At 44.8% G+C, this 26,659-nt stretch overlaps 2 protein-coding genes across 4 annotated transcripts; both read right to left on the reverse strand.

Annotated features, from left to right (window-relative positions):
- Positions 1–85: 85 nt before the first annotated feature.
- On the reverse strand, positions 86–16,070 carry aass (aminoadipate-semialdehyde synthase). 2 transcript variants are annotated; one of them, XM_023826844.2, is made up of 24 exons: positions 15,878–16,070; positions 15,043–15,257; positions 14,679–14,855; positions 14,486–14,570; positions 14,031–14,098; positions 13,776–13,922; positions 13,604–13,682; positions 12,999–13,126; positions 12,113–12,261; positions 8,038–8,160; positions 7,787–7,898; positions 6,460–6,519; positions 6,208–6,275; positions 4,469–4,590; positions 4,136–4,265; positions 3,945–4,055; positions 3,496–3,604; positions 3,065–3,205; positions 2,533–2,700; positions 2,108–2,203; positions 1,802–1,917; positions 1,599–1,687; positions 1,334–1,510; positions 86–1,132 (listed from the first exon to the last, which is right to left on the reverse strand). In XM_023826844.2, the coding sequence occupies exons 2-24, from the start codon at positions 15,253–15,255 to the stop codon at positions 1,014–1,016; spliced, it is 2,787 nt and encodes a 928-aa protein (XP_023682612.1). In that variant the 5' UTR covers positions 15,256–15,257; positions 15,878–16,070; the 3' UTR covers positions 86–1,013. The 2 variants fall into 2 exon arrangements, with proteins under 2 accessions (XP_023682612.1, XP_023682604.1); XM_023826836.2 differs by having other exon boundaries at positions 15,043–15,260.
- A 4,516-nt stretch (positions 16,071–20,586) lies between these two features.
- fezf1 (FEZ family zinc finger 1) lies at positions 20,587–26,295 on the reverse strand. Of its 2 annotated transcripts, none has more exons than XM_023826656.1 (5): positions 26,236–26,295; positions 22,333–23,172; positions 22,107–22,241; positions 21,792–21,924; positions 20,587–21,359 (listed from the first exon to the last, which is right to left on the reverse strand). In XM_023826656.1, exons 2-5 carry the CDS (start codon positions 23,113–23,115, stop codon positions 21,088–21,090), a joined length of 1,323 nt encoding a protein of 440 aa, XP_023682424.1. In that variant the 5' UTR covers positions 23,116–23,172; positions 26,236–26,295; the 3' UTR covers positions 20,587–21,087. The 2 variants fall into 2 exon arrangements, with proteins under 2 accessions (XP_023682424.1, XP_023682430.1); XM_023826662.1 differs by lacking the exon at positions 26,236–26,295 and adding an exon at positions 23,382–23,445.
- Between the last annotated feature and the right edge of the window lie 364 nt (positions 26,296–26,659).

Genomic DNA, 26,659 nt, shown 5'->3' on the forward strand with positions numbered 1-26,659 from the left:
TGTGGCTGAGGAACTAACCCAAGAAGCTCCTAAGTGTCCAGGGAGGTGAATGTGCATTTTATCCATGCAAGGATACAGCCGCACCTTTTGAAACAGGCCCATCTTTTATTTAAAGAGCAGGAAACTGTTAAGCACTCAGCAACTCTTACAGCAGCTGTAGGAAGGGCTGGTAACCAGCACTGCCTGTGGCCTGTTGAGCATTTGCCCACCACTGCTCAGTGCTGTCAGTAAAGCCAGTGTAGTGTCCAGTTAATTTCCAGTTAAAGTCCATTAACTGTACAGGAACCCCAAAAATCAGCACACAAAGAAAAGGGGTTCTCTATTTTAGGATGCAGGGAAACAACCTTTAGCTGTTAAAATTTAAGGAGTGATCCATTAAAAGACCATATATTTACTACCTTTACCAAAAGATCACCCAAAGAACATTCCGCTTTTACTTTCATACTTTCAAACATCATTTAAATCATGACAAATTCATTCCAATAATTTATGCCAACCACTCAATTTTGAATTATTTTTCCTGAAATTTTCCTTAATTTAGGAGTTATTCTTCAAAACTGGGTTTAAATATCATTTAAAAAAATTTGTATTCTAAAAATAATGTATCCACTTCATAGAATTTGATACCAAAAATAGCAAACATCTGAGGTGCACATGTGACAAGACGAAACTGTCTAAAAATAGTGGTGAGGATGCCAGTAGGTGGCAGTGTTACTTGGAGGGAGTAAAACCGTGGGGCTTCTGGGAAACTGATTTAAGGCATCAGGATTGCACAATCACACAGACACATCTATATGCGTGTTCTAATGGACAAATACCACTGAGGGGCCATGATTCGTGTAGTGGCTTGACCGTTGCATACCTTAGTCTTTGGAAACTGAAAGGGTGTTAAGCAGTGCAGCACTGGAGCAGCTTCCATGTAGTGTCACTGGAAAAGCCCAGCATGTTTTTACCACGTATACAATGTGTTCTGCCCACTGGAAGTGTGATGTCATTTGTCTCTCTCACTGCAGTTATTCGGAGAAGGAGCTCTTTGTGCTGTACCGAATCCCTTCATCCCTCAGCCGTCTTAAAATTGGGGCGTAGATGTTCTTGGTCAGTGGTAACACCAATCCCTTGGTCTCAATTTCACCTGAAAGGAAAGAGTACATTTATTTTGGCACAAAATGTACTGTTTCTGAAGGACAGTCAGGTAAAATCACGTGACATGTTCACTTCCTGTGTTGCGTTCAAACGACTGTAGTTTGAACTGCTGGAACATGCCCTGTTTGTCTTGGCAAATGACCATGTGACATAGCGTGTTAACTATCGTCAGTACTGCTGGCGCACTGACCGTCCAGGACCATCCGGGAAGCGATGGCCGTGGGGTAGCCCACAGTCTTGGCCATGGCGGAGAAGCCGTTGGGGTCCCCGTACACCACGAGGCTGATGTGTTTCGTCTCCAGCTCACCGGCGGAGTGTCTGATGCCCACATCATTCCTCATGACGATCAAGTCCCTCTCGCTCTTCTCTGCGGTTACAAAGCACATGCACAGACACTCAGTGTTACAGATTCCACCCCTTCCACAGGCCACTAACCCAGGGCTTCCAGTCCATACCAAAGGGGAGCCTCGCCTCCAGGTGTCTGGCGACCGCAGCCAAGATCGTGTCAGCTTGCGGCACTGGTTCGCAGCTCAGCATACCGAACCTGAAAATAAATAAATAGATGAATGAATGAAAATAAACATCCACCCTCATGTCAGCATTCTCCTTCCAAAATCAGACCACTGAGCCCGAACAGCAGCTTCTACAAACATCTCACCACTTGAGTGTCTCCATCCTGTACTCATCCCCTCCTATCCTGGCAGAGACAGCCTCCTGGAAGGCAGATCCGCTGGTTGATGATGGAATTCCCATGAGGTGACAGAGCAGCTCTTTCTGGGAGGGGACAGCAGATCAGTCAGGCCACATTTTATGGAAGCGCTTCATTTGCGGGTGAAGCAATGGATTACAGGCCTTTGTAAAATATTAACATCTGTACTGTGACAAAGGCGACCTGAGACGTCAAAGGCATCTTCATTCTGGTTATCTATTCTAAACTGAGCCCAGAGAGGCGGCTGAGGTTTACCCAGGAGACGGGGCCAGACCCAGGGCTGAGCATCGGACAGGGCTCAGTGTTCACCAGACCCAGCTTCACAAATCCACTCATCGCGTTTGAGAAACCCTACAAACGAAGACATTTCTCACATTCCTACCATTCTTTCATGGAGACTGATACGGGAGCAGGCCGAACAGTGCAGCCTTTTAAAGTGGTCAAAATGCGACCTCAGACGTTGTACCCTAAAGCATGACACTTAAACAGTATCAGTAATCATTTAACATCTGTTTCGGCATCAATATTTAAGGTACATGTCTAGCTGGGTAAATTGATACAAGAATTTCAGCTTCTCAGAGGTGTCATGGCTGAAAGAGAGAGGAGGGAATTATAGGAATTTCCCATGTCCCTCCAAACTGGCTACGTGAACCTTTGTGGCAGGAGGCCAGAGGGCGCACCTTGAAGCGCAGCGTGCCCCGGATCAGCGTGTGTGCGGACTCGATCCCGTACGGCTCTGCGTATTTGGTGCTGTCCCGGTTTGGGAAACCCTCCAGATTGAATCCCGGGAAAAAGTCCATGGGCATGACGGACTCCAGCAGGGCGCCACCAGGAGGGATGTTCATCACCTGCACGTTCGAGAAAAAGAAACGATCAAACGTGCTACCAAAGTCGGCGTGTCGACATGACCTGTGTGGATATTCCCATAGAAAGACCTGTTTGGCACCATATTCCTAAACTCCACAGTCATTTATGAGTGACACACCAAGTGCCGTTTATTCCAAGCCTTTAAGCTTATTCTGCCCTCTGCCGTCCTGCTGATCGCCTGTTTCACACGCTGCTTACACTCAAGTGTGAGCACAACACGGTTGTAGCAGCAGCTGTCAGGTGACTCAGTGTCAATGATTCGGTGAGTGAGGAGAGAGCGCAGCAGGCCGGTGTGTAAATAATCCCACGCACGAGGTTCCCCCCCCACCCCCCGGGCCAGCTCACCCTGCCGTCCTTCAGGAAGAGGGCGGGGCTGATGGTGTTCAGGAGGACGCCGTAGGGGCTCCAGCTGAACTTGTAGCGGAGGGGGTTTTCCGAGCACTCAGGGGCGGGTAGACCCCCGCAGAATGAGCTGTACGACTCCACCTGCGATCACCAGCGGTGTTAAAGCAAGTGACCCGGCTTTTCGCTTACAAAACATGCTGATGCAGAATGAAACCGGTGATTGTAAATAACGACATGGAATAGAAATTTTTTTTTTGAATCTTTCAAAATACACAGCAGAAATGCTGTATATGGAAATCTTAGTAGTAATGAATACCATCATCTTTAATGTCACTATTGCAGAGTATCTACAAGGTCTAAGTGTAACGTGACAATCCTGCTCTTAAAGTACTGAAACACATGCAGAGAGGCGCAGAAAGAGCGACACTCACAGCACAACCATCAACCTTGGCCTGGTCAATACACTCCATAGCTAGCATGTGGTCGATCCCAGGGTCCAGTCCCATTTCATTCGCTAGAGTGATGCCCGCCTCTTTGGCACTGGAGACAGATAAACGATCAGGAGAATCTATCGCAGGACATTTACAAGGGCCTCGGAGTCCGATCCGTACGGTCAATGGAATAACAAAAAGGAAACAGGACTGTTGGAAGTGTGTACGCCAGGGGTCTCCAACTCCAGTGGTATTTTCCTGAGAACAGGTGTGACCCATCAGAAGCCAAGTAGGATAGAAAACCTACTGGATAGTAGCTATCCAGGACCGGAGTTGGAGACCCCTGGTCTACGCACTACAGACAGAACAGGAACTCAACCATATATATCAACTGATAGTGAAACACTCTTTTCCCCTGTAGACGGCTCTCCTGCGCCCTCCCTGTGTACCTCTGCTGAAGGTCTTTCATGGCCGGGCTGAGGTAACTGGCTGTCACCATGTTGACCTTCTTACTGATGCAGTGCTTGGCCACCATGGGATGATGTGCATAAGGCAGCAGGCTGAGGAAAACAAACACGGCCCGTTGACCGAAACCACAGGCGCTCAGACCAGCGTGCATTTAAACATTCGCCCTTCATACCTGATAACCAGATCGTGGTCTTTGACCAGGGACTCCAGGTGTTTCTCCTGGCTGGTTACGTCTAGCATGATAGGGATGGTGTTGGGGTATCTCGCTGCAAGGTCTTCAGCTTGGCTCAGAACCACAGATGCTGAAGTGTAAAAATGAAGAGGACAGTTGAGAACTTCAGTAGATGCTTATGACACCAGATCCAAACATTGGTTTAAGACACCAGATCCAAACTGTAATCTTGCAATGGGTCACTATGAAACTCTGTTATGCGAGTATAGGGGTTTCATCTGTCGCATGTTTGCTGAAGCTTTGGGGATTCTGAAGCAGTCACACGCTCCTTACCCACAGTTACTTGAGTGTTAGAGTCTCGCGTCAAGTACTCAATGACCGGACCAGAGACGTAGCCGGAGCCCAGGAGCAGAACCCGTTTCCTGCCGCTCACCTTCAGAATCTGCGCCCGTTCCCTGGAGAGCAGACATATCACAGCCGTCTCCAAATGGGCTATAGGCTCACACCGCGTGGGCCATGTCCAGACAGGAATGATCTCTTAACTGCTACCGAAATGGCCCACATGCAGATGTTAACAAAAACAAAAGCCAACTAAATCAATGAAAATGAAACGACAGGAGGGCCAGCAAGAACGTCCACTGCAGCGTCATTCGGTGTACTTGGGCAACCATGAGAGCTTTAAACACGCAACTAAAGCGCTTATTTACCAGGCCGAATGGAACATGCATAAGCGTGTAATTAAATCCTTTAAAACCATCTTTTTTGGCTCTTATTTGAAAAGGTGCATTCAGGTGGATCTGTATTCAGGTAAATATTGAGAATTTCGAGCAATGACTTGACGGATCAAATGTGCAAATTACCCCTCATCCTAAAACTAAATCTGAATAAAACCTCGTATTATTTGCATTCATCACGTTCAGCATAAAGAAAGCAGTTTCAATTACAGTCACGCTCTTATCAGGTAAACAGAAGGCTGCATTCAAAACAAGAAACTGGTAACACTGCAGAGAGCCATACAAACCAAATGTGAAATGCTTAACAGAGTGGAGGTGATGTGGTTGGTAATAATCTGATAAATGACATTAGTCTACATTAAAGATCGCTGAATGGAAGGCCTATACAGAGATAAAGGAATAACCGTGAAAATACACAGCGTCTATGGAATAAAATCAGTTGCTGATTTGATGTTCTGCATGATTTTACGCTAATTTGATTCTCATTAGTAAATGTCAAAATAAGGACCAGCTCAGGCTCCAGTTCAAATGAGGGCAGGTTGGGTGAAAATGAGACCTACCAATGAAGACAGACGTCCGGGTCTACAGCAGTGAGGTGTTACCATGGAAAATGCCAAGCAAGACACATTACTGCACTGCGCAACACCAGCATGCAGGGACAACACAGACGGGACAGTCAGGGAGTAGAATCCAGTGCCGGTGCGAAAGGAGTGTGCCCCCTACTGGTGGGAACCGAGACCCTATGACTAAGCTGAACCCATTTTCATCCTTGTTTGAACTGCTGATTGCTTAAATCATATTAAGCCATTTGTGATTATAAACACATTTGAAGACTATTTTCTGTCAGTTGTGACAGTTGATGGATAAAGATGGAAACGTACCTTTTAACATGATGAAAATGATAAAAATTACTGAAATGTTACGTTTTCGGTATGTTAACTAAAGACACTATTATACTATTATTCAAAACGGTTCTGCAGAAAAAGCAGCAAGTTAAATTAATCTTTCATTTATGAGGCAGAATGTAAAAACAGCACAATGCAAAAGAAAAAAAAAACTGATGCACCCCCCTGCAGCCATATTTGGCTGTGCTGAACATATTGTCCCTGAGGTGACCTCTTTCAAGGACTTCAACACCTGATGCAAGAGCAAACGCGCTCATGTTCCTCAACAAAGCAGCACGTCAGTCACTCTTAGCTAATTAGCATAAAACGGACATGCCACAGATGTGATGTCATCAAAAATATACCGGAGACTGTCTAATAAAGAGCAAAAACACGAAATACAATGGCTCCCGGTTCAATCTAGGAATAAGAAAGAAGGAATTGGGGGGGGTACCTTTTCTCTCGAAGGCTTTGGATGTATTCAAACTTGGGGGTGAGCTTTCCGTTTGATGTGATGACAGCCTTTAATTGGGAAACAGCCAAATCAATGAACGTGCAGTATGGAGGTTTCACCCGAGCTGAGCATTAAGAAGGACGTCATTCATGTCTGGGACTCTGTGATCCCAGAAGGCCAACATTAGACCAGGAACAGCTGCGGCACAGACGGTAACAAAAAGCCCCCAAAACACAAAGGATTATAACTCACGTCTCTGACTTGGGGGCTGAAATCCTCCTGCTCCAGGGGTCTCGCGGCATCTGAAAGAAGCTGCAGGGACAGAGCAGAAGCCACTGGAGAAGCAAACTGGCACCAGCACTTTCAGCTAAGGCAGACTGGCCAGATGTAGCTGCTTGCTAATGCTACTCAAACCTTGCATTTGAGTAGGGCTCTTGAGGTTTCGGGGTCCCCTGTTGGCCACATACAGTCACTACACTAAATATTAAATAAATGCGTTACTTATTCAGGAGATGCTGAAGCAACATGTTTTATTGACCAGCCAGCTAGCTACGATATTCTGACTGTACTCACGAGCTAATTATTTACGTTTTAACATCGTAGGGGATGCAAAGCCCTGACGTGACTTATTGAGAAGGACCACAGAACAAGAAACGCAGTGCTGTCCGGGGGGAGCCCTGTCGCTGTCCGGGGGAAGCCCTGTCGCTGTCCGGGGGGAGCCCTGTCGCTGTCCGGGGGGAGCCCTGTCGCTGTCTGGGGGAGCCCTGTCGCTCTCTGGGGGAGCCCTGTCGCTGTCTGGGGGGAGCCCTGTCGCTGTCTGGGGGGAGCCCTGTCGCTCTCTGTGGGGAGCCCTGTCGCTGTCTGGGGGAGCCCTGTCGCTGTCTGGGGGAGCCCTGTCACTGTCTGGGGGGAGCCCTGTCGCTCTCTGGGGGGGGGGAGCCCTGTCGCTGTCTGGGGGGAGCCCTGTCGCTGTCTGGGGGGAGCCCTGTCGCTGTCTGGGGGAGCCCTGTCGCTGTCTGGGGGAGCCCTGTCGCTGTCTGGGGGGAGCCCTGTCGCTGTCGGGGGGAGCCCTGTCGCTCTCTGGGGGGAGCCCTGTCGCTCTCTGGGGGGAGCCCTGTCGCTCTCTGGGTGAGCCCTGTCGCTGTCTGGGGGGAGCCCTGTCGCTGTCTGGGGGGGAGTCCTGTCGCTGTCGGGGGGAGCCCTGTCGCTGTCTGGGGGAGCCCTGTCGCTGTCTGGGGGAGCCCTGTCGCTGTCTGGGGGGAGCCCTGTCGCTGTCGGGGGGAGCCCTGTCGCTGTCTGGGGGAGCCCTGTCACTGTCTGGGGGGAGCCCTGTTGCTCTCTGGGGGGGGGAGCCCTGTTGCTCTCTGGGGGAGCCCTGTAGCTCTCTGGGGGAGCCCTGTCGCTGTCTGGGGGGAGCCCTGTCGCTGTCTGGGGGGAGCCCTGTCGCTGTCTGGGGGAGCCCTGTCGCTGTCGGGGGGGGAGTCCTGTTGCTGTCGGGGGGAGCCCTGTCGCTCTCTGGGGGGAGCCCTGTCACTTCAAGCAGGGGTCGCTAGAAAAAGCAGCATGGCCGCCCTCTCACCATCTCCCACATGTATGGACAGAGCCGATCCCCAAAGTACTCGGTGGCTTCGATGGGAAGCTGAGCGGGGAGGTTATCGATGGAGCACATCAGAATGCCGGTACCTTCCACGCTGCGGGAAACACACACTGACTTACTGTGCAAGCACAGCATGAAGAAGCTTCAGCAGTATAACAGAACAGAAAATGTATTATGTATTTGGTATTTATTTTTCTAACATTCATTTTCAATCATTTGTATTTGTTTTGTACCTGTCATGATCTATATGCTGGTTGGCATCATACATACAGAAAGGTTTATCAATGGTGGTGCACTCTGTCATAAACTCGATGGAGCCCCCCACGTCGGCGGAAATGTCACAGATGGCCAGGAAGCTGTGAGAGAGAGCCAATGAGCGTGAGCGCGTGGCCGGGGGGGCGGGACTGCTGACACACGTCCGGATTGGTTTATTCCTCACAGAGATGTTATTGGTAACAAACAGAATTCCAGAGGCTGTCCACGAGGTTGCACCTGGCACAGAGCTGTGAACAGCAGCTTTAATGGGATTACGCAACAAACACACTGCCCTAAGCCTTTTAGGTTTATTTAACCAGTTAGCATTCAATTCATTCAAAATGAGACCTGCTTACTCAGAATACAAATGGGGATTAGAAACTGTCAGACATAATGCCTCTTTCTTGACTTGATGAATAATAACAATAACAACATCAACAATAATAATGCCATCATGTTAATGGTGACAACTGTCAAACATAGACAGCATTCTTCAAGAACATTCTGTCTTCTATCACAACATTCCTTACAACACATAAACAAACAGACATAATGAATTTGAGTGTTGTTGGGATTTCGTAGAATGGGCCAATTTTATGTATGTACAGGATGTCGACCCAGGAACAGGCCAGCTGAAACAAGACCACTCCAGAATAAGATAACTTCAGGTAAACTGTCAGAAGAGTGGTCTGCATGAGGGTCATCCTACCTTCTAAACCAGAGGTGGGCAGTCTGATCCATAAAGGGCTGGTGTGTATGCAGGTTTTTGGGTTAACCTTTAGGTCAGCTGTTCAAACCCAAGAGTGAGGACTGCAGTGAAAACTCACACACAGACACCGGCTCTTTCTGGATAAGAACCCACCTCTGGTCTAGACAGTCAGCAAGCAGGACCCTTCATGAAGACTAAGGACTATCTAAGCTTAAGCATGTTACCTTGATGCTCTGGAGATCCTCAAGTGATCATGCAAGCTTTAATATATATGCAAATTTCATTCCAGGGCTTACATTTCCGGAATATGTACCATGCTGCATTTGTATCCCTGTGATTTATTTTAAAACTAAAAATAATGAAAAAATATTAAACTTCATGGCAGTCCGGCCACTGAGGCGACCGCCATTCCCATGGTGAGCTACCGGCTGCTGATGAGGACAGAGCTACAGGCCGCTGATGAGGACAGAGTTACAGGCTGCTTATGAGGACAGGGCTACAGGCCGTTGATGAAGACAGAGCTACAGGCCACTGATGAGGACAGGGCTACAGGCCGCTGATGAAGACAGAGCTACAGGCCACTGATGAGGACAGAGCTACAGGCCGCTGATGAGGACTGGGCTACAGGCCGTTTATGAGGACAGAGTTACAGGCCGCTTATGAGGACAGGGCTACAGGCCGCTGATGAAGACAGAGCTACAGGCCACTGATGAGGACAGAGCTACAGGCCGCTGATGAGGACAGAGCTACAGGCCGCTGATGAAGACAGAGCTACAGGCCGCTGATGAAGACAGAGCTACAGGCCGCTGATGAAGACAGGGCTACAGGCCGCTGATGAGGACAGAGTTACAGGCCGCTTATGAGGACAGGGCTACAGGCCGCTGATGAAGACAGAGCTACAGGCCACTGATGAGGACAGGGCTACAGGCCGCTGATGAGGACAGAGCTACAGGCCGCTGATGAAGACAGAGCTACAGGCCGCTGATGAGGACAGAGTTACAGGCCGCTGATGAAGACAGAGCTACAGGCCACTGATGAGGACAGGGCTACAGGCCGCTGATGAAGACAGAGCTACAGGCCGCTGATGAAGACAGGGCTACAGGCCGCTGATGAAGACAGAGCTACAGGCCACTGATGAGGACAGGGCTACAGGCCGCTGATGAAGACAGAGCTACAGGCCGCTGATGAGGACAGAGCAACAGGCCGCTGATGAGGACAGAGCTACAGGCCGCTGATGAGGACAGAGCAACAGGCCACTGATGAGGACAGGGCTACAGGCCGCTGATGAAGACAGAGCTACAGGCCGCTGATGAAGACAGGGCTACAGGCCGCTGATGAAGACAGAGCTACAGGCCACTGATGAGGACAGGGCTACAGGCCGCTGATGAAGACAGAGCTACAGGCCGCTGATGAGGACAGAGCAACAGGCCGCTGATGAGGACAGAGCAACAGGCCGCTGATGAGGACAGAGCTACAGGCCGCTGATGAGGACTGGGCTACAGGCCGTTTATGAGGACAGAGGTACAGGCCGCTTATGAGGACAGGGCTACAGGCCGCTGATGAAGACAGAGCTACAGGCCGCTGATGAAGACAGAGCTACAGGCCGCTGATGAGGACAGAGTTACAGGCCGCTGATGAAGACAGAGCTACAGGCCGCTGATGAAGACAGAGCTACAGGCCGCTGATGAGGACAGAGTTACAGGCCGCTGATGAAGACAGAGCTACAGGCCGCTGATGAGGACAGAGCTACAGGCCGCTGATGAAGACAGGGCTACAGGCCGCTGATGAGGACAGAGCTACAGGCCGCTGATGAGGACAGAGCTACAGGCCGCTGATGAAGACAGAGCTACAGGCCGCTGATGAAGACAGGGCTACAGGCCGCTGATGAGGACAGAGCTACAGGCCGCTGATGAAGACAGAGCTACAGGCCGCTGATGAGGACAGAGTTACAGGCCGCTGATGAAGACAGAGCTACAGGCCGCTGATGAGGACAGAGCTACAGGCCGCTGATGAGGACAGAGCTACAGGCCGCTGATGAAGACAGAGCTACAGGCCGCTGATGAGGACAGGGCTACAGGCCGCTGATGAGGACAGGGCTACAGGCCACTGATGAGGACAGAGTTACAGGCCGCTGATGAAGACAGAGCTACAGGCCACTGATGAGGACAGGGCTACAGGCCGCTGATGACAGAGCTACAGGCCACTGATGAGGACAGGGCTACAGGCCGCTGATGAGGACAGGGCTACAGGCCGCTGATGAGGACAGGGCTACAGGCCGCTGATGAGGACAGAGCTACAGGCCGCTGATGAAGACAGAGCTACAGGCCGCTGATGAAGACAGAGCTACAGGCCGCTGATGAGGACAGAGTTACAGGCCGCTGATGAAGACAGAGCTACAGGCCACTGATGAGGACAGGGCTACAGGCCGCTGATGAAGACAGAGCTACAGGCCGCTGATGAAGACAGGGCTACAGGCCGCTGATGAAGACAGAGCTACAGGCCACTGATGAGGACAGGGCTACAGGCCGCTGATGAAGACAGAGCTACAGGCCGCTGATGAGGACAGAGCAACAGGCCGCTGATGAGGACAGAGCAACAGGCCGCTGATGAGGACAGAGCTACAGGCCGCTGATGAGGACTGGGCTACAGGCCGTTTATGAGGACAGAGGTACAGGCCGCTTATGAGGACAGGGCTACAGGCCGCTGATGAAGACAGAGCTACAGGCCACTGATGAAGACAGAGCTACAGGCCGCTGATGAGGACAGAGTTACAGGCCGCTGATGAAGACAGAGCTACAGGCCGCTGATGAAGACAGAGCTACAGGCCGCTGATGAGGACAGAGTTACAGGCCGCTGATGAAGACAGAGCTACAGGCCGCTGATGAGGACAGAGCTACAGGCCGCTGATGAAGACAGGGCTACAGGCCGCTGATGAGGACAGAGCTACAGGCCGCTGATGAGGACAGAGCTACAGGCCGCTGATGAAGACAGAGCTACAGGCCGCTGATGAAGACAGGGCTACAGGCCGCTGATGAGGACAGAGCTACAGGCCGCTGATGAAGACAGAGCTACAGGCCGCTGATGAGGACAGAGTTACAGGCCGCTGATGAAGACAGAGCTACAGGCCGCTGATGAGGACAGAGCTACAGGCCGCTGATGAAGACAGAGCTACAGGCCACTGATGAGGACAGGGCTACAGGCCGCTGATGAGGACAGGGCTACAGGCCGCTGATGAGGACAGGGCTACAGGCCGCTGATGAGGACAGAGCTACAGGCCGCTGATGAGGACAGAGCTACAGGTCACTTATGAGGACAGAGGTACTGGACGCCTGCGAAGCACTCACCGGTGAGGTAATTCGGGCCAGCCTTCCGTTGCCTTTGCGGAAGGTTCTACAGGTCGCATCAGCCTCTGCGCGTCCAGCCGTCTGAGCAGACGAGGGGTATGAGGGTCCCAGTAAATGCCATTTATCAAGCAGGTGGTGTAGGGCGCGATCTACACAGAGCAAATACACATCAGAGAGGGAACATCCGCCTCAGGACGTCAGGACAATACCACAAACGCATCACGAGAATCAGCAGCACTACATTAACAACAATGTGCTGAATCCACTCAGCCTGATCAATCAGCCATAGAATAATGCAGTTTTGTTACTGCAGTTACTGCAGAATCTGTGCAACCTGTGAGCCTCAATTAGAAAAGACGCCTGAAAAAAAATCATCCTTTATTAGAAACATCAAAAGCAGAGAGGAGCACAAATGTGAAGGACGGGGGAAAAGGGCACTTTATGCAGCATGCTATGCTCAGTGCTTTTCCAGAGTTAACAAGGACACACAATATTATTAATAAATAAAACTGATTTTTTTGAAGGTTGTTTGAAGCAGAGACAACTTTTTAAAATTAGTAGAGAACCTGAGCGTTGAGTAACTGTTTCGCAAGCATACAGCTCTGAACAGACCATTACAGGTGAGGCACTGGAGGTGCACTGGAGAGAAGCTACAGGGGCAGCCGAGAGCAAACCAGCCACGTGGAACTCATACTCAAACTCCCCGTTCAAAGTGAGCTTCCGGGACTTGGGTCCTTCGGAGCCAAAGATAACGAGGAAGGTGAACAGCCTCAGTATTCAGGGCAGAAACACACAGCAGCTGAGTGTTATTCAATAAAAACAAGACTGATGCCAAAATAAGAACCGGTTGAGCCAGGAACTGGACGAACGGGGACTGGTGACTCACGCTGTCCCGGAAATGGGAAGTGTAGCGCTCAGGGTGTTGTTCATACTCCAGGGGGTCATACACCCCATCGCTCTTCCTCACCAGGTGATGATGACGACTCAGCACTGTTGCGTAGACTTTACTTAAATCTGAATACCCAAAACAGCATAAGTTATGAATAAATAAGAATATAGGCATTCAAAGACTACAACTGTTATGGAAAGCTGTTTTACCATTTAATAGGCCTTTCTTCATATTATTATTATGACAGAGTCAGAGAAACAAGCAGGTTGACAGAAAACAAGGCACGGTGAGAGAGACAGACAGAGAGAAAACAGAAAGAGACTTACTGAGAGGCATTTTATTGATCCCTAGAGAAGGGCTTTTCAAAATCTGGCCCTCGACTCCAAACCCAGGCCTTGTTTTCAGCTTTCTCATGTAGTTAGTTTAATAATTACTGATTCTGATTGGCCAGAGGTTTCTCACCCGGCTGACAGGTAAAGGAAGGCTGGGAAACCTGCAGTGCTCTGCCTTTGAGCACCGTGATTTGAACAGCCCTGCTGTAGAGGGAAATTGCAAGTCCTTGCACCTGTCATAAATTTGAATAAGAGCAAAGAAATGTTCACCTCCATGCTTTGAGACCTCCTGCAGCTCGTGGGGCTCCACAAATTCACAGGGAAGCTCATTGATTATCTCTTGCGCACCCTGAAAAAGGGGGAAGTCAGCAAATCAGGAAGGGCTAAGCACACACACCTTCATTCCCGTAAATCGCCCTGCCAGAGAGGCGGCCCTGGCTACCTTGGACACATTGCCGGTCCCGGTGAATACGAAAGTGAGCGGTCCAATAGACTTGGGCATGAGGCCCAGCGAGATCTCATACCCACAATCCCTCACTGCCTGTATCGCCTGACTGACATTCCGGTAGTTGTGGGCCATGCCGATGTGCTGAAAGTAAAGGGGGGGGGGGGGGGCACAGGAAACAGTGTTTATTTCGTGCCAAGAGAAAATAACAACATTAAATATGTGAAGGACACAAGGAGACACGCCCATTACCATAAAAGGAGTGTGGTGACCCAGGGCCAGGAAACGCAAACCCAGACCGTGCAAAATATTGATCATCCCTGTAAGTAAAGAAGAGAAGGAAAGCTTGAACACCAAGACTTTGAAGACTGAACACCAATATCAGTCTAATTTACAGTATTGCTGCGCTGTAACAACGCATTACGTAATAACGCTGCATTATGTAACAACTCAACAAATTGTAACAAATATTCATCCCATCCCAAAGTGATGTTATTACATGCATTAACCCCTAATCGTCTACATTGCCCTTTTGAAAAGGTTTAAACTAAACGTCCAGGTAACATACCAGTCAGAGGCTCTGGAACAAAGATTAAATTAACGGCTGAACACTACCCAACAAGTGCTGAAGTCACCATTAAAAGCGATGAAATTTATAGTGTGATTCTAATAAAGTAAAAGGCACCATCATCCAGGAGAAGCCCCACCTGCCACACCAGCCCACTGTCCAAAGGCAACAATGCGAAAACCATTCGAATCCACCATCTTCTCGTAGTCGATGAGACGGACTTCCTGGACAGAAAAAAAAAAACTAAGTAAAACCCCCAAATTACAAGTGCTTTCATGCCATTGTAATTATTTTCACTGAAATAACCATGATTTGAGCAGACCAATGCCTACCTTTTTGAGCATGTCGTCAAGCAGCCCCATGTTGGCCTCCTGGGCTTTGATAGTGTGGGAAAAGAACGCGTAGGTTCTCTGGGGCAAGACTTTCTCCTCAGGTGGCCTCTTCACCCCGATGATCAGGGAAGCCTCTGAGATGTCCTCCTGAATGACTGCGCCCGCTTTCTCGTAGTACTGAAGAAGAGCATATGCTTTAATTTCGAGGCGGTTGCTTCATGCATAAATAATGATTCTCCAATCATAAATCGAGGACGGGCATGATATCAAAAAAGATGAAGACTCTAAAATTAATGTATGAGAGACATAAACATCTTCATGTTGGCACTTAAGAAACAGGTGATTATTTTGTCTCGCCACTAACTTTCTCATGGATGGCCCTCCTGTTGGACGGTTGCACCAGGATCTTATACCCGGCATTGGTAATCTCCTTGACGTGGCGTGGGGCCAGGGGCGCGCGCCTCTCCCACACATTGATGTCCTCGCGCCGTATGGCCATCACGCGCCCACTGTGCTGGGACCGGCGCTGTCCCCGCGCCACCCATCCGCCGCGGTGTCTCCGCAGGAGCCGCAGCATCTCTACTGCCGATGGGTAGTAAGCAGCAATTAAAACTGAACATTGTTTCGTTATTTAATATTACACAAGTATACCCGCGACAGTTAAACCAAATGTTAAACCAAATGTGTTGCAAAGTCCACGCGTGTTACATTGTTACAAACTGCATTTTTCTTAGAAAAACACAATTCCACTATGATTCCCGGTAAATATTTAAACCACATTTTCTAAGTGCATCTGAAAGCTAGCTAGTTAGCACGTCGCTAACACTAGTGGCCGTCACCCTATCAGTAGCACTGAAATGACAGCGGCTCGCGAGGACGCTTATCACTATTTCCATTCTAACCATGATAATTTAGCAAGTACTAGTGCACGGGCTATTTTCTCCTCCTACACGCCGGATTTGATTATCCGATCTGCTTTAAACTAGGCCCTTGTGTCTATATTTAGGCCGTAGCTCTCCGGCTACATTCCAATGAATGTGCCGAAATTCACTACAACGCCCTAAATGAATGATATTACGGCGGACACGCAAACCTCCACAGGCCACACCTGGGCATGGCAATGTTGATGGCAGATGTTCTAACTGCGCATAGCTAAAGTCATCCTGTTAACACGCTTCGGTGGTTTTTCGCCCGCTTACCTTAGATCTCAACTCCCCCGGCTATTATACACGCAATCGGCGCATAAACCCGCGGCGCCTCTTTAGCAATGCGGCTCAGCACCACAGTGCACTAGGCGTAATGTGAGCTCGACCCGCAGCCGCACCAATCCTATCCCAGATCCCGGGATCGACCCCTTCCTTCCCCCTGTCCTTGTCCTTGACGTGCTTGTCGCGGTGTTATGACTGGCTGAATGAAACACACGCTTTCCAGTGACACGGATCAGCATGTGCATTACATACTGGAACGACTCGGTCAGTCGGGAATACATGCGTTTACTAGCCTCCTGTCCCCATCCTGTAGTCAAGAAAATATCGAGTATTCATTTAGAATAAAAACAAGTATATAAATAATTGATAGTTTATGCTTGAATCACGGGATCTGGTGATTTATTAAATATAATACCGAACAGGCCTATTATACAATTAATACATAAATCAATAATAATACAATTACCGAAATAAACTCACCCACCCATCTTCCCCCATGAACTGCGCAATTCCGTTTCTTAATATCATAATAACTTTATACAGTTTTGTAGTTGATGACTGGCATTTATTCACTGATATCTTCTTTTCTAATTTGATAGCAAACTTTTCAAATGTGGTATTGTTTCCGAAATTTTGTTAAAATTGATATAAAGTTTCAAAAATGTGTGTCTAGGTTTTAAATTTTGAATGGAATGTGTTGATACGCCACGTTCTAAATGTTTTTTCTGGATTCCCTTCCATTACATAATACAGCTTCGTAACAAGATCAGAGCAAATATAATTGATAGTTGAAAACCTTCATGTTATAGGAATGTCTTAATCTAATATTAAAACCTAGACGTCAAGCGCGTTAAATGAATATCAGTTTCTGAAAGCCAGATGTTTAGTAACGTAAATTGCAGAATCCTACTTTCTCTTCCATGTAAGATGCCTACCACAGTCTGTAAATTCCTAATTCTTTAGTACATTCCATTTGTGCCCAAGGAGACAGCAATAGACTGTCAGCTTCTTATGATAAAGCCAGGGGTGCCATTAGAGATGCCATCACATTGCCCCCCCCCCTTTTGGCACCTCTGAATACAGCGCTACAGTGGGACTTTGGGAGTTCACCCTATAATAATTAATTATAGCTTATAATAGCGTATAAACAGCTCCAACAGTACTGTAATTTCAAATTTATTTACATATTATGTTTTACTTTGAGATTAAATAATTTTATATACTACCATCTACTACATTCTGATTACTCTGTTCCTGCATATTGGCACATTATCAAATGAATTGGCATTCCAACAAGAAAAAACAAATGTCACCAATTAGGTACAGCTAATTCTGGTTCAGTACTCAGCGTGACACATATAAAAGACCTATTAAATATTGTCCTTTTCATAATCATTGGCTGCATCTTAGACATGTTTCATGAATTCTTCATACTCTTAAAAACTGGAATTTAATTAGTAACAGAATATAGCTTTTAACTAGGAACAGTTTCAATTTTATAAATTTACACATAACCTTAAAATCTGCTTATTTTTTTGTTGAAAACCATGCAGGAAATAGTTCGAAAAAACTTCTGAAATCTGAAAGCATTTCCACATAGCTTATGTATTACAGGTAAGTTGTATTATTGACATCAGATTGCTTTGTCATGATACTGAATTGTAAAGGCTATTATTGAACACAAAAAAATACAATTCAAACACACCTTTAAAACATTTATATGAACATTTTAAAATACTGATATCACAATTTCAGTACAATTTTTTGAGACGCTGATATCGAGAAAGGTTAATGGTATGTAAAGGTCACCAGTCAGCAGGTCAGCACTGTTCTTTCATTCCTGCCGGAAACCCAGTTCATTAGTCAACATGTGACGGCATTGTGCTGGCATTGTGACGGCATTGTGATGGCATTGCCGAACTGGCCTCATCAGGTGCCTCTGCTGAATGACAATAAAGGAACACAGGTAGTGGAAATGTGAATTGTTTGTTCATTTAATGTGAATCTATACAACATGGATTTTACAGGAAAGAACAGCAAGTTGTTATGATTGATTTGAATTGCATTTGGTAATTCAAATAACATTATATAACACTTCTCTCTGACTTCAAACCCCGAAATGTCCATCCATCTTATAAGCGCTTATTCTGGTCCAGGTGGCCTGGAGTATGTCTCAGGCAGCACAGGGCACAAGGCCGGGGGTGGGGTCCCATCACAGGGCACAAGGCCGGGGGTGGGGTCCCATCACAGGGCACAAGGCCGGGGTGGGGTCCCATCACAGGGCACAAATACACATAATCATACTCTATGGGCAATTTAGAGACAGAAATGAAGGTAACTGCATGTCATTTGGACAGCTGGAAGATCCCCATGCAATAAGGAGAAAACACACAAACTCCACACACAGATCAGAGGTGAGATTCAAACCAACAACCTGGAAGTGTGAGGTTTTAGTTCCACCCAAAATATGAATATAATAAAATTGCACAATAAAACTATTTTGTGACACCACAAGATTAAGAAATTGGTGAATGGCTCAATTTTTAAAAATGAATTTAATTGCTTTTCAGCCCACACGAACTTAACTGGCTTAAAATATCACTCTGCTTCTATTTGTAGAGTTTAGTCAATTGAAGGGAAGAGTGCAAAAGCAGGGATCCCCAGGGATTCGAGCTGTGAACCTTATGGTCACCAGTACAGGCTGCTGATTTTTTCCAGCCCAGAGATTCCATATGGCACTATAATTTAAGGATTTTATTAACATACTTCATATATCACATGTTTGCAATATGACATTTGCAATATAGAGGTTATCCTATGAAATTATTTGGTAAAGCATTCGGTCATTTCTGGAGTTTTTGTTCACAAAAATTCTGTTTGAGTTTATTATTATTATTTATTACTGAATTTTTTAAATACTATTTTATACTATATATATATCAATTCATAAATGCAGTCTTCAGTATTACTAACCTCAATGAATGTATCCATTTTTGCTAACAGCATTTCAAATTAAGGTCACAATATTCCCAGAAGTATGTGGAATAAAGCAGAGTATTCACAATCACACGTGTCACTGCTTCACTGGCCAAAGAAAAATACCCAGAACAACACATAAAATATAGATGCTGACTATTCATTTTTTGATATGCACAATGGTGTATTATTGTTTATTGTATATACTATTAAATCAGCTGTTAAATACTAACCTGTACAAAACAGAATCCTGTGGGTATTTCTGTAATGAGATTAACGCTGCTCATTTTAATTTAAATGCATGTAATCCCCTGTGTATTTACAAGACCAACTGATGACATCTAACTTGATGCCCTGGTGGGGGCTTAAAGCTGGGAGGAAAAACTGTTATTTATCAAAACTTAAATAGATAAATAGGTGGACGAGAAAAACTCTGAATTCCACACTACTCAAGGTACACCACTGAACCAAAACACAACCGTAAGCCCAAATTATGGCTAATATTCAGAACCAATTTTTATCATGATAATTTCGTTTAATTTTGCCCACAAAGTCCCACAAATCCATTCCTGCTTAATTTCTGTGTGAACTGGCATTATCACTAGTCTGTGATTTCAGTCATGTTATATACTGGGCCAATTAAGATATACCAATTAATTGCTTTTTATTATCATATAACCAATGGAAAATTAAAAGAACTGACAGGTACTTGTTAAATTTGAGAAGCGTGGACCTGTATAATCGATTGGACACATGTCACGTGACCCCAGTGTTAATACTAATAAAAAGACTTATTTTATTTCAAGGTTTAAATGAGCAAATAAATAGTGTGTAAATACAGTATAACAATAAATGTACTAAATTCCATTTAAGAGAAAAGCGTCTGCATAATGTATTTCTCGCATTATTCCACAAGAGGGAGATATTTTCTTACATGGTTACCTATACAATCCATCAATTAATATTCCAATCGCTTATCCAAGTATTCTTATAGAGGCCCAAGTGTAATTTTATTTGAAGGAATATTTTTAAGTCGAAACGTTTACTCAAAGCCGTCTACGGTTTTTTTTTCGAATTAAACAGCTGAATATTTACCCAGGGTGAGTTTCCCGAAGCGTTCTTAACGCTACTTCGTTCTTAAGTTCTGTGTCAAAAGATAGAACTAACGAACGACGTAGCGTTAAGAAGGCTTCGGGAAACTCAGCTATTAGGAAAAATCACCTGACTCAAGGATCCAACAGCACAGTCCGCCTTACGGACTTCGAAGCAGCTTCTTTCAGGTTAAGTCTATTATCTGCCCTATCACCGCCAACTATGACTAACTCCCGTGTAAAAAAATAATACAAATACTTTTAAAAAAGAGGTTTTTTTTAGGCCTGAAATTTTCAGTCATAATATTTAGGAATGGTTGTCAGTCAGAATAATATTCTGATAAGGTATTGCGCAGGCTAATATTCCCATTAAATGCATACCTGAAACAATATTTCACGTGCATGCTGTTCAATAATAAGTAGGTCTGTGTGGAGCGATAGCTCTGTTTAACGTCGGTGTTATGAAAACGTCGGTGTTTACCACAACCCGAAATATTTTTAAAGAAACCTAGAGGACGTAGTGATGCATCAGTTAAACAGTCTTTCGAAGCATAACAAATACAGGCCTACATAAAAAGTGGCGTCAAAGAAGGTTGGTGAGACAAAAATAACGATTTTTTATTTAGGCATCTTAATAAACATTTTATATAAATTTTGCGTTTTTTGTTTCTGTGCTAGGGACCACACTGGGATGACTGGGATTTAAACCGCAGATGCATATATTAACGTAAACAAATAAAACGTCGGCAGCGGGGAAAAGTAGCCAGTGAATTATTTTGAAAATATAGCCAGTGAATTATATTGTAAGTTTATCCATAAAAATTATAATAAAATGAAGCTGGTTGTACACAAGGTATAACATCAGAATTTGTCTTTATATACTCATTCTCACTCTTTCTTTTAAATTATAGAATTGCCATCTAAAATAAATATAAAAACTTTCATTAAATACGTAATCCTGAGCTCAAAAATAAAGCAAAAACGGTAATTCTGAAAAAAAGATCATTTACATGGTTCGTAGATGTCTTAACCAAAAATTATAATCCACCAAATAACTTGGCACAAGCAGTCACTGGTCACATGCGGGAATACATATTTCCATTCAAGGTAGATTTTCATAACCGGTAAATGATCTCACTGGCTTTCGTGGGCTTCTGTTTTCGCATTAACGAGAATCGATGGCGTTTGGCACCCCGGCGAATTGTCGTGCAGTTTCCTGATGTGCTTTTTCAAGTCAAAGTTCCTGCAGAATCCCTTTCCGCACGTGGGGCACGTGAACGGCTTCTTGTCGTTGTGCGTGTGCATGTGGAAAGTCAGGTTGTACACCTGGTGGAAGGCCTTGCTGCATATGCTACACTTGAACTGCTTCTCCCCGCTGTGCGTCAGCTTGTGGTTCTTATAGTTACCTTTAAATCGAAAAGGCGAAAAAAGTGTTAATAATAACCCAAAATACACACACCAATAGCCAGGGGCGGATTAACGCACAGGCTAGATATGGCTTAAGCCTAGGGGCCCCGCGTGTGCCAGCCTGCAAGGGGTCCCCATTGGCGCGGAGGGGGGTGGGGTTGGGGGGCCCACAGACTACTCTAGCCTAGGGGCCTCTGTACACCTTAATCCGCCCCTGCCAATAGCCTATCAACAGTCTCTTATATAGCCCCATTTATTTAACTGAAAGATTTATTTAAGCTGAAGATTTAATTTACAGCTATTTTAACCGCTAGTAAGTCTGATTCGGTAGCCTAAATCATTTAAAATATATTATTGTATATATAATTATATATGTCATATTATTTATTAGAACTTCTGTAGTATAGTGAATAATTAGTAGGTCAATTTACCTTTTTGATGGAATCCTTTTCCGCAGAATTCGCACACAAATGGTTTGTATCCCGCATGGATCCGCGTATGCGTGTTCAGAGTCGAGCTCCTGTTGAACGCTTTGCCGCACTGATTGCATTTGTGCGGCTTTTCCTGCAAAAGAGACGTGCTTCAGTTGGATATTAGTGCTGTACCGCGTCATCCAAAACAAGGAGATACAACAGACACTTTATCAGCTCAGAACTTAAAGCGTAAAACTGATGTAAATTGTTATTATATACAAAAATCCACGACGCAAACAAGATAAAATATAGGAATAAAACTGGTATCATTACCTGTGTGTGGATAATTTTGTGACGGCACAGGGTGCTGGCCTGACGGAAGCCTTTGCCGCACACTTTACAGACAAACGGTCTGGCTCCGGTGTGCACGGGCATGTGGCGCGTTAAGTTGTAGTGAGCGTTAAATACCTGTATTTCGAAGAAAGCAAGAACTGATTATTACCTATAAAAAAAAATACTTAATACTGCCACGGTAGATTGATTTCTGGAAAAGCCTTACCTTTCCACAAACCTCGCAGGTAAAAACTTTCGCCTTGCTACTTGGAGACCCACAATTAAGTTTGGAAGAGTTCTTGAAAAGTTTGTCCGAAAGAACCTGCGCGCTGTCTTTCATATAATGTTGCAGCTGGCTTTGGGATAAATCTTTGAAAGTAACTCCGGATGAGAACCTTTCAGCACAGTGAGCGAGTTTGTTTTTCTCCGAAAGAAAGGCTTTTTGGCGAGCATGAAGCGGCGAGTTGAAGATGTAGGAGGCCATGGGGTGGAGGTTGAGGATACTTGCCGGAGGCGGACAGGAGCTCTCCCCGCAGTTCAGGTAGCAAACAGTCCCCATGGTGTGGAAAGATGACTGATTTATCACCCGTGGTCGAAAAAGTTTATATTGCGCCACTGACGGGCTCACGTCCGAAAGTTCATTTTTATAATTTAAACCAATATTTACTAATTCGCTGGAGTTACATGAGACAGCATCAAACTGATTCGGTTCGGATTCAGTGGCGGCTAGTTTGTGACCCGGTTCGTATGCCAGTGGAACGAAAGGTATCATGCAGTGGAGCGAGGATGGATTTACTTGGATCGTCTGAGCTTGGTCCACTTTGTTTAGGTGCGCCTCGTACACGTTTGGAATAGGTATCGACTTTGGTTCCGGTGTCCTGGCCATAATCCGTTCGATCGAAAAAGCTAGGGGCTTAGTAATGGCTATCATATTTTCTCCAGCAGGTATGTTTCCAGAAGCGGAGGGTGAAGTGCGTATTCCCGCTGAGTGGAAGCGTGCACTTTCCATATCGTAGAAGCACTTTTGTGTCGAGTCTGGCTGTTCCTTTGGATTCTTCTCAATGACCTGGAGGAAAGCACATCATCTGATACAGTCTGCGTCCACGCCAGCCCCTCGCAGCTCCCTTTGCGTTAACGTTGACTCCGGACAATCAGCACTTAAGTCTCCCCCAATTGCTCAATAAAACGTGTTGTGTCAATAACGCAGACCAGACCTCACCAATCGTTACCTTCCTGGAGGAGAGGGTAAAGTAGATAATTGCTCAATTCACTTACATCAGTCAACAGAGACAGCTTTTTTTCAGCACTCGTTGTCTAGCTCTATTATGATCGGCTAAAACTCACTGGCTTCAAGAATGAGGTGTTCTTTATCAGTAAGCGTCTTGTGCGACTGTAAAGCGCTTGGCGAATCTGAGGTCCCCCCGCGGCATTGTATGACATCATTTAAGTCGCACAGGATGACAAGGGCACAGCGGGTTTGTTTTGTCACTGTCAACATTTGACATATTTTACCTCATTTTCTTTTCCAGTTTTATTTTTCTGCCTCTCTTCCCCAAGTTTCTTCTTAGAACAGCAGCAATAAAGAAAACAGTACACAAATATACTTAAATAATTCGAAGGCGGAATATTTTCTGTGGCAGATTCAGAAAGAATAAGCACAGGTGTATGTACTTATTATGCCCTTGTGAAATATTTTGTAATGTTTATTTGTATTTTTAAAAATATATATGTACTGTTTATATATTTTATTTTTATTAATAAAACTGCTATTTAAAGTAAGCGCGGCAATTGAACTTCGGCTACACTTCCGATTTCGCCCTTAGTCTTTTTATGTAGCTTATATAGGCCTAAAGATAAATTCTGTTTTGTGGAAAAATTCGATTGGCGTATCGTTTTAAGCCTGTGAGATCGCTTTAAACTACGCGGAATCATTCTCTTAATTCAGCAATGCATTTCATATCTGTTTTTTTTCTCTTCTCAGTAAACAACTGCAGCCTGTGGGGACGACGAACCTTGGGATCAGTGAATGGAAGCTTCTCGTCAGACTCCAGCGCCCAACAGCGACACAAGGACATTATCCCACCAACTCTCTACAAACAGACAAAAAGAAATATTATACCCGTATTCCGCCAGTTCACACTAACATTGAGGCTATACACGGGAGCGCTCATCTCGGCAAAGTTTCGTGGATTGCAATCTTAAACAATTAAAAGGTAAATAAAGCGCGGCTGTGTCTGAGAAATCAGATTTCATTTTATACCTTTGAGAACTGTTCAAAATGTGTAATTTTCGAAATTTGAATTGCTGCTTTGATTTCTCATGCCTATAGCTGTACGCGTAATGTGGACGTGTGATTTATTTTAGCATTAATACCTTCGGGAAACCGATATATACTCGCGCTAAACACCTGTAGCATCGTTCTTATTACAAGGAGACACAAACTAGACTTCATACTTTAATGCTAAACACGGTCACCAAAAGAAATAAAAAATCAGAGAAATCCTGATACATACATGAGATACATATTAATAGACTAAATTTTATTTCCGATAATGACAACAATAATAATATTAATAAAAATAAAATGGAGTTATTATTATTATTATTATTATTATTAGTAGTAGTAGTAGTTTCTTATGTTCTACTACTAATAGGCCTACTACTGCTACTAGTAATAATAGTAAAATATCAATGGTTTTATTTTATTTAATAGAATAATAAGGACTGGTATAACTATTTTTGAGAACAATATTTATTTAAATTTGTGAGTGAAAATCGAAAAACTAATAGAACATATGTATTTTATTTAGTACCAATAAATCATGTTCAAGTGACGCAGAAAAACCAGAGATTTAAGCTTTTAACCGTGTAATAACGGCATAGTCACAAATCTAATTTTTTTCGGATAGTCAAGACACCGATGTTGCACGTTATAGATAATATAAATATATACGAAAGGGGGGAATATAGTCTGCAAAGCTCCATATTATGGTCACGGTTACAAAGCTGCATTTGCCCGTCATCCATCTAGTTCGTGAATATGTTGATGATTTTACGTTGCTGCTAAGAAGATTATTCTCTACGTTCACATGCCTTTTCCAATCAGTTTAAGCAAAAAACTTCGTTCACTGTATTTTTTGTGACGTTGTCAAGTTTGGTATTAATAAAAAAAAAACATTAAAACCATTTTAATGTGAATTGACCGTAAAAATACTTTATATTTTACAATATAAAATGAAAAAATTGTTATACCTGTAGCTACATTTTAAATATGAAAGGCACCCAGTTTGCAATCAAGTGAAAAATGTTAATAGTAGCTTATAGATGAAGCTGATATTGCAGAAAAAAATTCCAGTCAAAATTCTAAATTGACAATAGGCTAGTAAGTTGGGATATAGGAGGAATTAAAACGTACAACACTGAACTTTTTTCATGCGACTTAAAAAGGTATACCCAATTCTTAATTATGATGTAGTTCCGACGGACTTCCGAAAAACATTACAAGAACAAAGATTATTAGAACAAAATATCTAAAGACGTTTCCTATAATGGAATAAAACAATTCTTATTTGTTGAATCATTTACCATTACAATTCAACCATTTTCAACACACGGTACTTTCAAAGTAGAAAACAGTATACTATCGGATTTTACTTTACGTGGCCTACAATTTCTCAGGTTATTAGTACGAACTATCACTATGCTCCTGCTCATTGATCATCCGTAGTCAGTAGTTAACTAACAAGACTCCAGCTTCTTACTCTTATAACCCAATTAAACCAAACGTGAATCGCTACAAATTAACATTGTATAGCGTTTAGCTAAAATTTCTAATAATTGATCATTCAGATATATTCGCAAACCTTCGATGAATTAAGCGAACCAAAACTTCGCTTAACGACAGAAACAGTCGCAAAAAAATTAAACCAAAGATGGTAGAAAAATGGCCAAGTTTGCCTGGTGGAGGACTTTGAGAACGGCGCGCCAACACTAACTGACAGAAGGGCTGCGGGCGGAGGGCTTGTGATGCTCATTTGCACAATCACATATTTCAAGGGCTTCTGCTCTTAAAATAAACAAAGACCTTACACCGTACGCTGTAATGTGGAAAAGGAGATATTCAATTTACCTAAAAACGTACAGTCCAACAACCAATATTCGGCGTATGATATAAAATAGCTGGCATCCTAGGCCAAAGACGGTTACAGCTGGGCAACCACCGGGGGGCCCCCTCTACCCTCCTCACCTCTCCTGTTCCATTAAGCAAAAATGTACATTATTTACTGATCCTTCTTCACAGATTCCTTGACACTTAATTTTCAATGGATCTGTTAGTGTTTTGTGGTGTCTAAGTAACGCATCGACAAAAGGCTGACCATCCAATTCTTTAGTTGCTTAACCTTTTAACGTAGGCTGCTACTTTAAAGTTACCATTTTAAATGTAGGGTTACTACTTGTCGTTACTAGGATAATGTGTAACAAAAGGCACCTGCCTTTGTGAAAAATAAATGATATTTTATAAATCTAGGCCTATATAAATATATACTATAGCT

The sequence above is a fragment of the Paramormyrops kingsleyae genome, chromosome 1, assembly GCF_048594095.1.
Source record: "Paramormyrops kingsleyae isolate MSU_618 chromosome 1, PKINGS_0.4, whole genome shotgun sequence".
Classification (NCBI taxonomy): domain Eukaryota; kingdom Metazoa; phylum Chordata; class Actinopteri; order Osteoglossiformes; family Mormyridae; genus Paramormyrops; species Paramormyrops kingsleyae.

What these genes read in the sequence shown, in the direction of transcription:
- aass (XM_023826844.2), bottom strand. Translation starts at nt 15,255, where the DNA reads ATGCTGCGGCTCCTGCGGAGACACCGCGGCGGATGGGTGGCGCGGGGA. An exon ending in ACAGTGGGCTGGTGTGGCAG is followed by an intron (nt 14,099 to 14,485) that starts GTGGGGCTTCTC and finishes CTTTACTTACAG; the next exon opens with GGATGATCAATATTTTGCAC. An exon ending in CCAAGGTTGATGGTTGTGCT is followed by an intron (nt 3,206 to 3,495) that starts GTGAGTGTCGCT and finishes TGGTGATCGCAG; the next exon opens with GTGGAGTCGTACAGCTCATT.
- fezf1 (XM_023826656.1), bottom strand. Translation starts at nt 23,115, where the DNA reads ATGGAAAGTGCACGCTTCCACTCAGCGGGAATACGCACTTCACCCTCC. An exon ending in ACAAAATTATCCACACACAG is followed by an intron (nt 21,925 to 22,106) that starts GTAATGATACCA and finishes TCTCTTTTGCAG; the next exon opens with GAAAAGCCGCACAAATGCAA. An exon ending in AAAAGGATTCCATCAAAAAG is followed by an intron (nt 21,360 to 21,791) that starts GTAAATTGACCT and finishes TTCGATTTAAAG; the next exon opens with GTAACTATAAGAACCACAAG.